The sequence below is a fragment of the Pongo pygmaeus genome, chromosome 20, assembly GCF_028885625.2.
Source record: "Pongo pygmaeus isolate AG05252 chromosome 20, NHGRI_mPonPyg2-v2.0_pri, whole genome shotgun sequence".
Taxonomy (NCBI): domain Eukaryota; kingdom Metazoa; phylum Chordata; class Mammalia; order Primates; family Hominidae; genus Pongo; species Pongo pygmaeus.
In genome coordinates this window covers 8,718,971-8,737,940 of record NC_072393.2, presented here as the reverse complement: position 1 = coordinate 8,737,940, position 18,970 = coordinate 8,718,971, and the positions used below count along the sequence as shown (strand labels likewise).

Genomic DNA, 18,970 nt, shown 5'->3' with positions numbered 1-18,970 from the left:
AAAACTAAATCTCCAGAAACCAATTCTAAAGAATTGAGGTATGTAAATTACCTGAAAAAGAGTTCAAAATAGCCATCATAAAGGTGTTCTATGAGCTCAAGAAAATGATGCATGAACAAAATTAAAATATCAATAAAGAGATTTAAACATATTTTAAACCAAATAGTATTTATGGGGCTGAAGAATATACTAACTGAACTAAAAAATTCAATAGAGGGGTTCAATAGTAGACTTGATCAAGCAGAAGAAATAATCAGGTCATTTGAAGGTATCCAATCAGAGGAACAAAAAGGAAAAAAAATGAAAAAGAGTGAAGAAACCTTAAGGGAATTATGCGACACCATCACGCCGAACAATATACACATCATGAGAGTATTAGAAAAAAGAGAGAAAAATAGCAGATAGTTTCTTTAAAGAAATAATGGCTAAAAACTTTCCAAACCTGAGAAAGGGCATGGACATCCAGATTCAAGTAGCCTAATAGACTTCAACTAGGATAAACTCAAAGAAATCCACACCAAGACACCTAATCAAATTATCAAAAGCTAAAGACCGAGAGAGTTTTGAAAGCAGTGAGAGAAAGGCAACTCATTTCATACAAGGGAATCTGCATAAAACTATTAGAGGATTTCTCTGCAGAAATCTTGCAACCCAGAAAGGAGTAGGATGATATATTCAAAGGATTAAAAGAAAAAATGCCAACCAAGAATCTTATATCTGGCAAAGCTACCCTTCAAAAATGAATAGATGAAGACTTTTCTAGATAATCAAAAGTTGAGGGAGTTCATTACCACTAGTTCCACCTTACAAGAAATGCTAAAAGGTCCATCAGGTGAAAATGCTACAACAGTAGTGTTTAAATCACTATTCATTCTGGCATAGAAGTCTTAAGACAAAAATATAAAAAAAACTATAACTTCAAAAATATATTAATGAATATGCAATATAGAAAAGATGGAATTTTTAACATCAATAACATAAAATATGGGGGGAGTAAAAGTATAGAGTTTTTATATGTGATTGAAGTTATCAGCCTAAAATAGGTTGTTATAAATATATTTATAGGAGTTTCATTTTAGCCACAAAGAAAATACTTATAGTAGATACACAAAAGAAAATGAGAAAAAAAAATAAAAACATGTTACCATAAAAAAAAATCAATGAAATACAAAGAAAGCAAGAGAGGAAAAGAGATGAAAAACTACAAGACAGAAAACAATGAACAAAATTGCCCTAGTAAGTCCTTCCCTATCAATAGTTACTTTAAATGTAAGTGGATTAAACTCTTCAACCAAAAGACATACAGTAGCTGAGCATATTTTTTTAAGACTCAAGTATTGCTGTCTACAAGAGACCCACTTTAGCTTTAAAGAAACACAATAGGCTGAAAATGAAAGGATAGAAAAAAATATTCCATGCAAACAGTAACCAAGACACAGCAAAGATAGCCATACTTGCATCAGACAAAATAGACTTTAAATGAAAAATCAAGAACATTGTATAATGATAAAAGCATCACTTCATCCAAGAAGATATAACAGGTATAAATATATATGCACTCAACACCAGACCACCCAAATATATGAAGCAAACATTGACAGAACTGAAAAGATAAATAGAAAGCAACACAATAAGAGTAGGGAATTTCAGCATTCCATTTTCAATAATGGATAGAACATTCAGACAAAAGATCAATACGGAAACAAAGCACTTGAACAATACTAAAGAGCAAATGGACCTAACAGACATATACAGAACATTCTCTCCAACAATAGCAGGATACACATTCTTCTTAGGTACACATGAGACATTCTCCAGCATAGATCACATGTTATCTCACAAAACACAAGGTAACACATTTAAGAAGGTGGAAATCATTATCAAGTATCCTTTGCAACCTCAATGCAATGAAACTAGAAGTCAGTAGCAGAAAGAAAACTGAACATTTCACAAATATGTGGAAGTTAAACAATACGCCTTCGAAAAACCAATGGGTCAAAGAATAAATCAAAAAGGGCCGAGTGAGGTGGCTCATGCCTGTAATCCCAGCACTTTGGGAGGCTGAGGTGGGTGGATCACCTGAGGTCAGGAGTTTGAGACTAGCCTGACCAACATGGTGAAACCACGTCTCTACTAAATACAAAAAAAGTTAGTTGGGTGTGGTGGTGGGTGCCTGTAGTCCCAGCTGCTTGGGAGGATGAGGCATAAGAATCACTTGAACCCAGGAGAGGGAGGTTGCAGTGAGCCGAGGTCATGCCACTGCACTCCAGCCTGGGCAACAAGAGCAAAACTCCATCTCAAAAAAGAAAAAAAAGAGAGAATAAATCAAAAGGGAACATAGAAAATATCTTGAGACAATGAAAATGAGAACACAAAATACTAAAATTTATGGAATATGACAAAAGCAGATGAAGAAGAAAGTTTAGAGTGATAAATTCCTACCTTAAAAATGAGGGAAAATCTCAAATAAATGACCTAACTTTAGCCTCAAGGAACTAGAACTAGAAAAAGAAAAACAAGCCAAAAGTTAGCAGAAGAAAGGAAATTATGGAGATTGGAGCAGAAATAAATTAGATATGCAGCCAGAGATGGCTGGAGGCACGGCTGCCGCTCTCAGTTCCTCCTCACACTGTGCGGCCCGGGGTTTAAAAAAAAAAATCTGGATGAGCACGGTGGCTGACGCCTGTAATCCCAGCACTTTGGGAGGTCGAGGCAGGCAGATCACCTGAGGTCAGGAGTTCAAGACCAGCCTGACCACCATGGCAAAACCCTGTCTCTACTAAAAATACAAAAATTAGCCGGGCGTGGTGGCAGGCACCTGCCTGTAATGCCAGTTGCTCGGGAGGCTGAGTCACGAGAATGGTTTGAACCCAGGAGGTGGAGATTGCAGTGAGGTGAGGTTGTGCCACTGCACTCCAGCCTGTGTGACAAAGTGAGACTCCGTCTCAAAAAAAAAAAAAAAGAAGTAAATAAAACAGAGAAAAACAATAGAAAAATTAATGAAACTAAAAGTTGCTTTTTGAAAAGATGGACAAAACTGGCAAAACTTTGGCTAGACTACCTAAAAAAAAGATAGAAGATGCTAATAAATAAAATCAGAAATGAAAGAAGAGACATTACAGCTGATGTCACAGAAATAAAAAGTGTCATAAGAGAATACTATGAACAATTATATGACAACAAATTGGATTACCTAGGAGAAATGGATAAATTTCTGGAAATGCATGACCTGCCAAGACTGAATCATGAAGATGCAGAAAATCTGAATAGATACATGACTAGTAAGGAGATTGAATCAGTAACCAAAAACCTTATAACCAAGAAAAGCCCAGGACCAAATGGCTTTATTGATGAATTCTACCAAACAAATGTACAGAAGAATTAATGTCAGTCCTTCTCAAACTCTTATTTTAAAAAAGAAAATGAAGAGGAGCGAACACTTCCAAACTCATTTTACAAAGCCAGAATTACCTGACACTACAACCAGAAAAAGACACTTTAAGAAAACTATAGGTCTTTTATCTTGGACACCCCCATTGTGTCACCAAAGCATAAGTATTTGCAGAAATAACAGCCTCAAGGGCCTTGAATATCACAGACACGCAATAAAGTTCCTTTCTCTTCCTTCACACCTTCTTCTTCTACCACTCACCCACCCCACCATCGCCAGCACCTTTCAAAATGGGGCCTGCCCATCAAAGACTACCTGCAATGCCACCTTCTCAGCGAAGACCATCCCAGTTTCTCCCACCTGACACTCTTCCTGACAGATTCACCTGACCTTGTTTAAAGAATCCATTAATGTTCAACTTGGTTTATGTTGCAATTGTGTGTATCTGGAAGTGTAGCATACTTGTCAAGAATGCAGACTTGGGAGCAGACTTCTTGGGTTGAAAATTTGATTCTACCCCTCATAAGCTATTAGATTCCAGGCAAGCTGCTTAATACCTCTGTGCCTGGTTTTCCTCCCCTGTAATGTGAGAATAAAGATTAAATGGGCTAACAGTTGTAACCCACTCAGAAAGTAACTAGGAACATTGAGGCTGTAACAGTGTTTGATATTATCACTATCTTTTTTTAGAGATGGGGTCTTGCTATGTTGCCCAGTCTGGATTCAAACTGCTGGGATCAAGCGGTCCTTCAACCTTAGCTTCCTGAGTAGCTAGGACTACAGGTGCACACCACCATACCCTGCTACTGTCATTATCTGTGAGGCTTGTAAGCAATCCACTTCTACCTTGCCTCTGGCCTGTTAACATTTTCTTCTTTCTCAGATTATTTTTCAAATAGTAAAGTACACAAACATAAAATTTACCATCATAACCATCTGTAAATGTGCAGTTCAGTAATATTAACTATATTTATGTTGTTGAGCCACAAATCTCCGGAACTTTTCCATCTTGCAAAACTGAAACTCTGTACTCATTAAATAACTCCCTATTCACCTCCCCAACTCCAGCCTCTGGCACCTCCTATTCAACATTCTGTTTTATGAGTTTGACCTCATAAAACTCGTATAAGTGTAGATAACTCATATAAGTGGAATCATACAGTATTTGACTTTTTGTGACTAGCTTATTTCAGTTTGCATGACGTCCTCAAGATTTATTCAATGGCTTTGCATGAGCAGAATTTCCTTCTTTTTTAAGGCTGAATAATATTTCACTGTATAAGTATGGCACATTTCTTTATCCTTTTTTTTTTTTTTTTTGAGAAAGTCTCACTCTGTCACCCAGGCTGGAGTGCAATGGCCAATCTTGGCTCACTGCAATCCCCATCTCCCGGGTTCAAGCCATTCTCCTGCGTCAGCCTCCCGAGTAGCTGGGATTACAGGCACCCGCCACCACACCCAGCTAATTTTTGTATTTTTAGTACAGACAGAGTTTCACCATGTTGGCCAGGCTGGTATCAAACTCCTGACCTCAGGTGATCTGCCCGCCTTGGCCTCTCAAAGTGCTGGGATTACAGGCGTGAGCCACTGTGCCCCGCCTCTTTATTCTTTTATCTATCAGTGGACATTTGGGTTTCTTCCACACTTTGGCTACTGTGAATAATGCTGTTATGAACATAGGTAAACAAACATCTCCTTAAGATCCTGCTTCCAATTCTTTTGGGTATATACCCAGAAGTGAAATTGCTGGATCATATGGTAATTCTATTTTTAAATTTTTGAGAAACCACCATACATTTTCCATCATATTTGCAGCATTTTCTATTTCCACCAATATGCACAAGGGTTTCCATTTCTCCACATATTTGCCAGCACTTGTTTTTTTTTGGTTTGGGGGAGTTTTTTACAGTAGACATCCTAATGAGGATAAGGTGGCATCTCATTGTGGTTTTGACTTCAGCTTATCTTTTTTTTTTTTTTTTTTTTTTGAGTCGGAGTCTCACTCTTGTCTCCCAGGCTGGAGTGCAGTGGCGTGATCTCGGCTCACTGCAACCTCCACCTCCCAGGTTCGAGCGATTCTCCTGCCTCAGCCTCCCGAGTAGCTGGGATTACAGGCATGTGTCACCATGCCAGGCTTATTTTTGTATTTTTAGTACAGACGGGGGTTTCCCCACATTGGCCAGGCCAGTCTCAAACTCCTGACCTCAGGTAATCCGCCCGCCTCAGCCTCCCAAAGTGATGGGATTACAGGCATGAGCCACGGCACCTGGCCAACTTCAGCTTATCTTTTGAGGAAGATGTTTCTCTTTTACTGCAGCATCTCATACCCTTTTCCCAAGCAGGTCAGAACTGAAGTTGATCTCAGGGCTGAGAAAGCCTCTGCTGCTTTCCAATGTCACCCACGGTGCTATTCATACCCAGAAGTGCTGAGCGTCAAGCCAAATCAGCCAATATATCCTGGGGTTAAGTCCCAGGAATCGGCATTTAACCTGAAAGGGCAGGAACCTGTTAAAGGCAGATATCAAGTCCTGGAAAGAGAAGCAAAGGTGCAGAAGAGATGAACAACTCCAAGACATGCTTCCTTCAACAGGGTGAGGAAAGCTGGGGCTCTCTCACCAACCCTAGCTGTTGTGTGTGGTTAATGGCTCCATATACGGATGATCCAACCCCTGCGTTAGCGGGAAACACAATTCTGGGGTTTAGGAATTCAAACCAGGGCTCCGAATAACCTAACAATGCCCAAATCCTAACACTCTAGTGAAAGAAGAGGTCAAAAGAAGGTTAATGTGATTAGTTATTTCTCCATGACGACGACCTGACCAAGAATGGATCCCCATGCCCTGTTCTTTAACACTTTGCAACCTAATATACATATATATAACCTTATAGATAGATAGATAGAGTTTCTCATATATATGAGAAATAGGACTATATTCAAGAATATATTCAATATATATTTATATTATATATATTTGTATTGTTATATAAATATATAAACACATAAGCTTATACATTAAATATAAATATATTCAATATATATTTATATTATATATATTTGTATTGTTATATAAATATATAAACACATAAGCTTATACATTAAATATAAATATATATCATTTCTCATATATGTAAATAATCTCGTATATCAAATATATATCATGTATCATATATCAAATATATATCATGTATCATATATCAAATATATATCATATTGCATGTATATAAAATATATTATTTATATTTAAACTGATATATATATTTAAACTGGCTAGCCATATATAGAAAGCTGAAACTGGATCCCTTCCTTACACCTTATACAAAAATTAATTCAAGATGAATTAAACACTTAAATGTCACATCTAAAACCATAAAAACCCTAGAAGAAAACCTAGGCAATACCATTCAGGACGTAGGCATGGGCAAGGACTTCATGTCTAAAACACCAAAAGCAACGGCAACAAAAGCCAAAATTAAGAAATGGGATCTAATTAAACTAAAGAGCTTCTGCACAGCAAAAGAAACTACCATCAGAGTAAACGGGCAACCTACAGAATGGGAGAAAATTTTTGCAATCTACCCATCTGACAAAGGGCTAATATCCAGAATCTACAAAGAACTTAAACAAATTTACAAGAAAAAAACAAACAACCCCATCAAAAGTAGGCAAAGGATATGAGCAGATACTTCTCAAAAGAATACATTTATGCAGCCAACAGACACATGAAAAAATGCTCATCATCAATGGCCATCAGAGAAATGCAAATCAAAACCACAATGAGATACCATCTCACACACCAGTTAGAATGGCAATCATTAAAAAGTCAGGAAACAACAGGTGCTGGAGAGGATGTGGAGAAATAGGAACACTTTTACACTGTTGGTGGGACTGTAAACTAGTTCAACCATTGTGGACAACAGTGTGGCGATTCCTCAAGGATCTAGAACTAGAAATACCATTTGACCCAGCCATCCCATTGCTGGGTATATACCCAAAGGATTATAAATCATGCTGCTATAAAGACACATGTACACATATGTTTATTGCAGCACTATTCACAATAGCAAAGACTTGGAACCAACCCAAATGTCCATCAATGATACACTGGATTAAGAAAATGTGGCACATATACGTCATGGAATACTATGCAGCCATAAGAGAGGATGAGTTCATGTCTTTTGTAGGGACATGGATGGAGCTGGAAACCATCATTCTGAGCAAACTATCTCAAGGACAGAAAACCAAACACCGCATGTTCTCACTCATAGGTGGGAACTGAACAATGAGAACACTTGGACACATGGTAGGGAGCACCACACACCAGGGCCTGTCATGTGGTGGGGGGAGGGGAGAGGGATAGCACTGGGAGATATACCTGGTGTAAATGACGAGTTAATGGTGCAGCACACCAACATGGCACATGTATACATATGTAACAAACTTGCATGTTGTGCACATGTACCCTAGAACTTGAAGTATAATAATAAAAAATATATATCATGTATCATATTTCAAATATATATCATGTTTCATGTATATAAATATATATTATTTTTCTCAAATAAATATATATTTATATATAGTTTCTCGTATATAAATATAAGATATATAAATAGACACGCTGGATTATAATCCTCTTTTTCCATTCCTGAATAAATTCAACATATTTGGAGATACTTTTCACATATATATATGTATGTATAGATATAACCTTATATATATATACATAGTTTATATAAGAAACTATACATGGTTGTATCTAAACATGTATATGAAAACTATATATAAAAGTAAACTATATATGAGAAACTATATAAATAACCATGTAACTATATATTATATATAATGTAATATATAGTTTCTCATATATATTATATATAACTGTATATATTATATTATATATAAGTATATAAGAATAATATATAATAATATGTATAATATAATATGTATTACATAATATATATGATATAGTTACAGCTATATATACATAATATATAGTTTCTCATATATATGAATTTCTCATATATATATATGAGCTTCTCACATACATATATATGAGCTTCTCACATATATATATATGAGCTTCTCACATATATATATGAGCTTCTCACATATATATATATGAGCTTCTCATATATATATATATATATACCCTTCCCAGTGAGGGAAGGGTAAAGGAAAGGTCTTGTAGGCGAAAAGGGAGAAGTTCTTGTAAGCTTCTTGGAAACAGAGTTGATTGGTTCCAGAGGCTCAAAGCCAGAGTTGTTATCAGTTCGTTAGTGGAGATGCCATTACCGGGCAAACGTCCTTCCAAGAGCACCTTCTCTGAATTACTACACTCCTAAAGAATGCCTGGTGATAAATGTTGTCATAGAAATATATGCATACATGTAAAACATGCAAGTCTGCAATGCAGGTGATGTGTGAAGGACAGGAAGAAATTTCTTGTGGGGTTTTTAGAAATTATTGGAAACAGTTCTTATCTCAGACATGCAACCACAAGCCCTCCTCTTTGGTGTCTTCCGGGGCCTATTTTTTCTGTGTCTAACAAAAGTGATTTTATCCTGGTGTTCCCTGAAAGGGCTAAATATGCAAAGTGGGCCCCGAATGCTGAAAGACCTGAGAACCAAAGAATGAGGCAGACAAATCCAGTCTGTAGGTAAAGATTGTTTGATTGGGGGAAATTACAGACAGAAGCGTGGTCTTGCGCGGCTGCAAGACAGGTAGGTCTCTGCACTGTTATTCCCCAGACTCAAGGCTTATATACCATAGAGAAAGACTATATCTGCTCAAGCAAGACAAAGAAAGGCAGCCCTCCAAAAAAGGCAAGAGAACTACATGTGTCATAGCTTATAATTTGTGCTATAGTGACATCAAGGTTGACATGTTCTTACACTAAGGACAGTATTAAATAAAGTAGAGGCAGGGCACGGTGACTCATGCCTGTAATCCCAACAATTTGGGAAGCCGAGGCGTGTGGATCACTTGAGGCTAGGAGTTCAAGACCAGCCTGGCCAACATGGCAAAACCGTGTCTCTACTAAAAATACAAAAATTAGCCAGACGCGGGGGCAGGCACCTGTAATCCCAGGTGCTCAGGTGGCTGAGGCAGGGGAATCGCTTCAACCCAGGAGGCAGAGGTTGCACTGAGCCAGGATTGTGCCATTGCACTCCAGCCTAGGTGACAAGAGCAAGATTCTCTCTCAAAATAAATAAAGAAAGAAGGTAGGGAGCAGGAAGCATTCATGGAACTGAGGCTAATCAGAAGTCAACCCAGCAGATTATTAACCGAGATAGAATCACTTTTGTCTCCACATCTGGTATCTGCAACTTCCACACACCAACCGAGAATGCTGCTTTGGGGAGAAAAAGATTCAGTCTCTTACCAACACAACTATCCAAAACTCACTGCTGATACCAACAACACCTGAACACAGGTGATAGGAGGACACACACGAGGGTGGAACTGTCTGTATCACGTCTGAATCCCTGCCTTTCCCCAAAATACACACTGCTGTGGACTTGAGGTCGAGAGATACTGTGAAGGCTGGGCGCGGATCTCCTGAGGTCAGGAGTTTGAGACCAGCCTGGTTAACATGGCGAAATCTGTTCTCTACTAAAAATACAAAAATTAGCCGGGCGTGCTGGCAGGTGCCTGTAATCCAGCTACTCGGGAGGCTGAGGCATGATCATCGCTTGAACCCGGGAGGCAGACGTTGCAGTGAACCAAGATGGTGCCGCTGCACTCCAGCCTGGGTGACAGAGTGAGACTCTGTCTCAAAAACGAAAACAAAACAAAAAAAAGAATGATACTGTGAAATTCCCAGGTATTTTATCCGTAGTCTGGGAAGACAGCCTCCAGCATTGCACAGTCCTACATATCCTGTTTTTTTGCACAAAAGTAAAAGTCACATGTCTTTCCTGACCTTGTTCTGAGCCCACCAAGGCATTCCCATGAGCATACTCAGTGAGAGACACCCATCAGAACTTCATTTAATACTGTCCTTTGTGTAAGAACATGTCAACTTTGATGTCACTATAGCACAAATTATAAGCTATGATGCATGTAGTTCTCCTGCCTTTTTTGGAGGGCTGCCTTTCTTTGTCTTGCTTGAGCAGATATAGTCTTTCTCTATGGTATTAACCTTGGGTCTCAGGAGTAACAGTGCAGAGACCTACCTGTCTTGCAGCCACGCAAGACCACGCTTCTGTCTGTAATTTTCCCCAATCAAACAATCTTTACCTACAGACTGGATTTGTCTGCCTCATTCTTTGGTTCTCAGGTCTTTCAGCATTCGGGGCCCACTTTGCATATTTAGCCCTTTCAGGGAACACCAGGATAAAATCACGTTTTTTGTTGTTTGTTTGTTTTGTGTGTGTTTTATTCAGGACAAAGTCTCACTCTGTTGCCCAGGCTGTAGTGCAGTGGCATGATCTCAGCTCACTGCAACCTCCGCCTCCCAGGTTCAAGCCATTCTCCTGCCTCAACCTCTGGAGTAGCTGGGACTACAGGCAGGCACCACCACATCCAGCTAATTTTTTTGTATTTTTAGTAGAGACGGGGTTTCACCATGTTGGTCAGGCTGGTCTCAAACTCCTGACCTCAAGTGATCTGCCTGCCTCAGCCTCCCAAAGTACTGGGATTACAGGCATGAGCCACCGCGCCCGGCCTAAAATCACTTTTGTAAACCCAGACAAAACAGGAGCTGGAAGGCACAAAGGATGAGGGCTTGTGGTTGCATGTCTGAGATAAGAACTGTTTCCAAGTGCTTAACCCACTAGCACCATCTTCACTCAAGCAGTATTGAGCTACTGTCAAGGGATAAAGGCATTACATTCAAATCCTCTTCCAACCTCCCGTTTCAACTGCAGAGAAAAAAATTAATTGCAGTGGGAGTCAGGTGCTCTATATCTAAAATTGGCCCCAGGAGAGCATGAGAAAACTGTTAGTTTCGGTTTTAATCAACAGCAGGAATGAAGGAAGGAGGTTTGCCGAGAATATCCAAGAAGTGTTGGATAATTAAACATCGCTGAGCATTTCAAGTAAGAAGAATGAGTGAAGGCTTCTGTTTTAAATGTAGGTTTTGGTGGGGCGCGGTGGCTCATGCCTGTAATCCCAGCACTTTAGGAGGCCAAGGCAGGTGGATCGCTTGAGGCCAGGAGTTCGAGACCAGCCTGGCCAGGAGTTCGAGACCAGCCTGGCCAACATGTTCTACTAAAAATACAAAAATTAGGCTGGGCATGGTGGCGTGTGTCTGTAATCCCAGCACTTTGGGGGCTGAGGTGAGCAGATCACCTGAGGTCAGGAGTTCAAGACCAGCCTGGCCAACATGGAGAAATCCTATCTCTACCAAAAATATGAAAATTAGCTGGGCGTGGTGGCGGGTGTCTGTAATCTCAGCTACCTGGGAGGCTGAGGCATGAGAATTGCTTGAATCCAGGAGGCAGAGGTTGCAGTGAGCCGAGATCACGCCACTGCACTCCAGCCTGGGTGACGAGAGAGACTCTGTCTTAAAAAAAAAAAAATTAAATGTAGGTTTTATTATTATGCAGATATGGCAAGGCCAACAGACTGGGAGATGATTGCAATTGAAAGATAACTTACTACAGTTTCTAAGAGGAGGAGGCACACCATGCCATAGGGCCGGGGGCAGTGTGTGGGGGGTGGGTGGCGGGGGCGGGACACGGGGAAAGCACCATAGGTGGTCAGGAAGCAAAGTGAGTGAGAGAAACTGTGGGCAAGAGATTTTATTGTGGTTTCCCCAGGAAGGAACAGGCAAGGCAGGGTGAGCGGGCTTAGAATTGGCTAATATGAATCATTTCAGTAGGCTCTGGGGTGTGGGAGCTGTCCCTGGTTATCTGGGGTGACTGGGGCAAGAGGAGAGTGGAGTGGAGTGCAAGAGCCTGACAGAGGAGATGGGTGGGGAGTATGGGCTCTGGATTTGTTTGTTTGCACAGGAAAGCTGAAGTTGTAATCAAATTATTGACTATCTCTAAGCATTGGGTAGTCAGGAGGAGCAGTCTCTGCAAGGCTCAGCAAGGCTCCAAAATGCCCCAGCCTTGAAAGAACAGAATAAAAAGAAGGTGAATACAGCATTTCTTTTGCCTCGAAAGAACAGAATAAAAAGACGATGAATACAGAATTCCTTTTTGTTCTCCAGGGTTTGTGGCAAGACTGCTCAAGAAATCGGTGGTTCTCGGCACTAAATGCACAGCAGGCTGACCTAGGAAGATTTTTTTTTTTTTCGAGACGGAATCTCGCTCTGTCGCCCAGGCTGGAGTGCAGTGGCGCGATCTCGGCCCACTGCAAGCTCCGCCTCCAGGGTTGATGCCATTCTCCTGCCTCAGCCTCCCGAGTAGCTGGAATTACAGGCACCCGCCACCACGCCTGGCTAATTTTTTGTATTTTTTTTTTTTTAGTAGAGATGGGGTTTCACCGTGTTAGCCAGGATGGTCTCGATCTCCTGAGCTCGTAATCCACCCGCCTCAGCCTCCCAAAGTGCTGGGATTACAGGCGTGAGCCACTGCACCCGGCCGGAAGATTTCTTTTTAAGACAGTTCCTCGCTCTGTTGCCCAGGCTGGAGTGCAGTGGTCCAATCATAGCTCACTGCAGCCTCGACCTCCTGGGATCAAGAATCCTCCAGCCTCAGCCTCTTGAGTAGCTGGGATTACAGATGTGCGCCACTATGTCCAGCTAATTTTTCTTTCTTTTTTGTTTTTTTGGTATTATTATTTTTTGTAGAGATGGGGTCTTGGTTACTCCCTGCTGGCAGGCAGGAGACTGTACCTCTTACCTCTCGGAGATCCCAGACTGGATGAAAAAATCATCTGGCCTATGCAGCCTTCAAGTAAATCAACTGCATGTATCTGAAATCTGCCTGATGTGTGTGCAAGAGATGCCGTTGCTAGATAAATGCCCATTTAAATTCCCGACTCCATTTCAAATTGCTCAGATGTTCCAGTTGTCAGACATTCACACACACAAAGACCACAGTACTTATCTTTTCTCTTTTTTTTTTTTTTCTTTTTTCTGAGATGGAGTTTCATTCTGGTTGCCCAGGCTGGAGTGCAGTGGCACGATCTTGGCTCACTGCAACCTCCGCCTCCCGCGTTCAAGCAATTATCCTGCCTCAGCCTCATGAGTAGCCGGGATTACAGGCATGTGCCACCACGCCCAGCTAATTTTTGTATTTTTAGTAGAGACGGGGTTTCTCCATGATGGTCAGACTGGTCTCCAACTCCCGACCTCCAGGTGATCCACCCACCGCAGCCTCCCAAAGTGCTGGGATTACAGGCGTGAGCCACCGCGTCCAGCCAGTACTTATCAGTGATGTAACAAACCCTCACATACCACTTACTATGTGTGAACCACTGACCTAAACACTTGAAAATAATAACTTGTCCATCCTCATAGCTACACTTTGAAGGCGGCACTATTATTACTCTCATTTTGCAAATGGGGAGACTGAGGCACAGTTAGTAGTTTGCCTCAGCTATTAAGCAGAGGAATCAGGGCTTAAATTCCAGAAGCCTGGCCCCGGATCTGTGGCCTTAGGCACATCATGGCTTTGTTGCCTATAATCACGATATTTTCCTGTATTGTTGCTTCAGTATCTCAGAAGCTAGCATCTATTAAGTGCCAGACACGGTATCCTCATTTTATCCAAGAGGAGAGGAAATGGAGGCTCAGAGAGACCCAACCTTTGCTTCCGTTCTATTTTTAGTGGGTTTTTCTTGTTTGTTTGTATGTTTGTTTGTTCCTTGAGACAGGATCTCGCTCTGTCACCCAGGCTGGGTGCAGTGGTGTGATCTTGGCTCACTGCAGCCTCCAACTCCTGGGCTCAAGTGATCCTCCCACCTCAGCATCCCTAGTATCTCGGACTACAGATGTGAGCCACCATGCCTGGCTGTTTTGGGTGGATCTTAGATTTCACAATTTCCCAGACTCACAGTCAGCCACTGAAGTAAGTCAAAGATGTAGGCTCAACTCCTGCCTCTGTCTCATGCCAGTTGTGACTTTGGACCATCACTTGGCCTCTCTGAGCTTATTTTCCATCAAAAAAAAATAGACATAGTACCCATTCCTAAGTCATAAAGTTGCCGTAAGAAGTTGCCACGTTTTAAAATTAGAAAATGAAGAAAGGCCAGGCATGGTGGCTCACACCTGTCATCCCAGCACTTTGGGAGGTTAAGGCAGGAGGATCGCTTGAGCCCAGGAGTTCAAGATCAGCCTGGGCAACATAGCAAGACCTCATTTCTACAAAAAATTAAAGACATATCCGGGGATAGTAGCACATGCCTATAGTCCCAGCTACCTTGGAGGCTGAAGTGGGAGGATTGCTTGAGACCATGAGGTTGAGGAGGCTGCAGTGAGCAGTGATTGCACCACTGCACTCCAGCCTGGACAATACAGCAAGACCCAGTCTCAAAAAAAAATTCAAAACAATAAAGTGTTATCACTTAGTGTATTTCTGGTTGTTGCGAACAGTCCAAAAAACAGCCACTCAATAAATAGTTGAGTAAGTATTTCCAAAAGCATGGACTAGACCACACATACCAGTAATTAACTAAATCAATAATTAATTAAAATGCTCAATAAACCCCAATCTGGCAGAGTAATAAATCTAGGCACAACTAGAAAATTAAACCTCTTTCATTTAGATGTCCATAAGACTTTCACTAGCACTATTCCTGGTGATTTCTAACACCACATGCATGAACATACACTGAGAAAAACGTTTTTATTTGCTTTAACTAACAGGTGATACCCGATACATACCACCAAAAACAGCCACGGTCTTGAAGCAACTCTCCTAATGCATTTTGAAGCGTGCTATTTATTGTTGAGACAATTCCTTCCTCCCAAATCCACCCTCTCCCCTTTTATCTATAGTGAAAGCCCCTTCTTGTATCTCACTGAGCCCCTCTCCTGCCAGGAGGAAGCAGAAAAGAACCCCTGGAGAGAAGGCAGACTTCCCCCATCCCCCATCTAGTTGGAGTACAGAGTAGAAATCAGGGTTGGCTTCCAGGAGGAGGTGGCATCAGACTGAGATTTGAAGAGGCAAATTCCTTCTTGGCAGGAATGGGACAGGGAGAATGATCCAGGCAGTAAACATAGCAGAGGAAGCGAAGAATCCAGGACAGGGGTGTTCCTGTCTCTCTCTCCCTGCCTCTCTCCATTCCCAAACAAGGCTGGCTTCTGTCTCCATTTGGAAACCAGGAAGTCATGCTAGCCTGCCGCCTTCTGATTAATATTCTGAGGAGGAATATTCTAATATTGTAGGGAGGCCTGTGGCAAGCTCTCTGCCACTACACTGTAAATAGCTTCATGGCGAGGTACCCAGAGGAGGATTCCTGGGTCTTCCTGAAAGCATGGCCCAAAGAGTTACAGAAACCAGTTTTGCATGGCTTTACCGAAACCATGCCTGAAAGAAATGTTTGAGTTTGCAGAATGGCAGATCAAAAAAGAAACAACCTGCTGAAACACCTTCCACTTATGAGGGTTTTTTGTTTGTTTCTTTGTTTGTTTGTCTTGAGACAAGTCTCGCTCTGTCACACAAGCTGGAGTGCAGTGGCGTGATCTTGGCTCACTGCAACCTCCACCTCCCGGATTCAAGAGAGTCTCCTGCCTCAGCCTCCCTAGTAGCTGGGACTACAGGCATGTGCCACCATGCCTGGCTAATTTTTTTTCTTTTATTTTATTTTTCTTTTGAGACAGAGTCTCACTCCATCCCCCAGGCTGGAGTGCAGTGGCGTGATCTTGGCTCACTTCAACCTCCACCTCCTGGGTTCAAGTGATTCTCCTGCCTCAGCCTCCCCAGTAGCTGGGACCACAGGCATGCATTACCATGCCAGGCTAATTTTTGTATTTTTTGGTAGAGACGGGTTTCACCATGTTGGCCAGGCTGGTCTCGAACTCTTGACCTCAGGTGATCTCCCACTTCAGTCTCCCAAAGTGCTGGGATTACAGGTGTGAGCCACCATGCCCGGCCCCACTTGTGAGGTTTTAACTGGCAGAAATCTGCTGGAACCAATATAGCCAACTGGAGTCGATGCAGAAAGAGCTTGCTGACATCACACCATGAATTTCCCCTGCATGTTTCACTCTGTGTAAATTTGCACATGCGGCCTATGAAGGCACCTGCGCATGCTCCAGGACTTCCCAGACTTTCCCTTTCCTTCCACCAATCACCTGCTAATCCCAGAATCCACCCCCACCCAAACCTTTTCTTTCTTTCTTTCTTTTGAGATGGAGTTTCACTCTTGTTGCCCAGGCTGGAGTGCAATGGTGTGATCTCAGCTCACCACAACCTCCGCCTCCCAGGTTCAAGCGATTCTCCTGTTTCAGCCTTCCGAGTAGCTGGGAATACAGGCATGCGCCACCACGCCTGGCTAATTTTTGTATTTTTAGTAGAGATGGGCTTTCTCCATATTGGTCAGGCTGGTCTCGAACCCCTGACCTCAGGTGATCCGCCTGCCTCAGCCTCCCAAAGTGCTGGGATTACAGGTGTGAGCCACAGCACCCGGCCCCAAAACTTTTCTAATAAAATTACTGCCTTAAAGCCAGCCGAGAAACAGACTTGAGCTGGATTCCTAGCTCCCAGTGGGTCGATTTGCAACAAAAAGCTTGTCTTTTCTCAAAAACCAGGTGCCACCATATTAGCTTCTAGCGCATCCGGCAGAAATGTGTTAAGAGGGCCCTGCTCTGAGATGCTCATCTCCTCCTCCAAATTTGGCTCTTCGGAGAAGAGATGACAGCCTTGGGGCAGGCAGGGCTAGGCAAGGACCCATTCTCTTGGCTGCATTGTGATGTCTTAAGAAGACTGAGGGTGCACCCGACGTCATAGATTGCGGGACCGCCCCCTCCCCCTCTCTGCCTGCCCTCCCCACTGGCCGGGCCTCAACCTCTTCTCCCCACAACCCCAACCCCAGAGGAAAAGCCCCCTCACCTGGCGTCCTGCAACCATGGATGTAAGTCTCCCCAAGCCCTCGGAATCCCAGTCCTCCCTGGAGGCCCCCAGGCCCGGCCCAAACCCCAGTCCCAACGTAGTGAACAAGCTCCTGCAGCGGGACTCCCCTGGCTTGGTGGCCGACAGGCTGCCACCAAAGACCAGCGCGGTGGTTATTGACATGGGCACAGGCACCTGTAAGGTAGGTTTTGCTGGGCAGGCCAGCCCCACCTACATCGTGGCCACCATCCTGGGCTGCCAGCCTAAGAAACTCGCCACCTCGGGGCAGTCTGGGCTGCAGACGTTCATCGGCGAGGCAGCCCGCGTGCGCCCGGAGCTGACGCTGGTGCAACCCCTGCGCAGCGGCATCGTCGTGGACTGGGATGCCGCAGAGCTCATCTGGCGCCACCTGCTGGAGCACGACCTCCGAGTGGCCACCCACGACCACCCGCTGCTGTTCTCCGACCCACCCTTCAGCCCGGCCACCAACCGCGAGAAGCTAGTGGAGGTGGCCTTCGAGTCACTGCGCTCCCCAGCCATGTACGTGGCATCGCAGTCGGTGCTGTCTGTCTACGCCCATGGGCGTGTCAGCGGGCTGGTGGTGGACACGGGACATGGGGTCTCCTACACAGTGCCCGTCTTCCAGGGCTACAACCTGCTCCACGCCACGGAGCGTCTGGACCTGGCGGGCAACCACCTGACCGCCTTCCTGGCGGAGATGCTGCTCCAGGCCGGCCTGCCCCTGGGACAGCAGGACCTGGACCTAGTGGAGAACATTAAGCACCACTATTGCTACGTGGCCTCTGACTTCCAGAAGGAGCAGGCCCGGCCGGAGCAGGAGTACAAGCGGACTCTGAAGCTGCCCGACGGGCGCACGGTCACCCTGGGCAAGGAGCTGTTCCAGTGTCCGGAGCTGCTGTTCAACCCCCCAGAGGTCCCGGGGCTGTCCCCTGTCGGCCTCTGCACCATGGCCAAGCAGAGCCTCCGCAAGTTGTCCCTGGAGATGCGCGCGGACTTGGCCCAGAACGTGCTTCTCTGCGGGGGGTCCTCACTCTTCGCCGGCTTCGAGGGTCGCTTCCGGGCAGAGCTGCTGCGCGCTCTGCCAGCCGAGACCGACGTGGTGGTGGCTGCCCAGCCCACCAGGAATTTCTCCGTGTGGATCGGGGGCTCCATCCTGGCCTCCCTGCGCGCCTTCCAGTCCTGCTGGGTCCTGCGGGAGCAGTACGAGGAACAGGGTCCCTATATTGTGTACCGCAAATGCTACTGACCAGGGCAGAGCTGGGGAGGGCGTGGGGGCAGTAAAGCCTCTGCTACAGCCGGCTCTGTCCTGTCCTTCCTCCAGGGCCTGCCCCATCCACTCCCGGACACCTCGCCCCACAGGCTGACCTAACTCACCTCCTGTGATGCGTGCCCTGAGACATCCCAGTCCTGACCCCCTAAACCCACCTTCCCCATGAACAACTCCCAACAGACCACTAAGTTCTAATCCTGTTAGCCCATCCTCCTGTGATCTGTGCCCCTCCTCAGGCACCCTTGGGTTGGGACACCCCCTCCCCAGACCACCTCTGACAAGTGCCCTTCCCATTTACACACTCCCAGAGATGGGGAGCTCACTACCTCAAGGCTATTGTT

General features: G+C 43.9%; 1 protein-coding gene across 1 annotated transcript; it reads left to right on the top strand.

Annotated features, from left to right (window-relative positions):
* The first annotated feature begins 17,220 nt into the window (after positions 1 to 17,220).
* ACTL9 (actin like 9) lies at positions 17,221 to 18,653 on the top strand. Its single transcript, XM_054461551.2, has one exon. The coding sequence runs from the start codon at positions 17,355 to 17,357 to the stop codon at positions 18,603 to 18,605; it is 1,251 nt and encodes a 416-aa protein (XP_054317526.1). The 5' UTR covers positions 17,221 to 17,354; the 3' UTR covers positions 18,606 to 18,653.
* Positions 18,654 to 18,970: the final 317 nt, after the last annotated feature.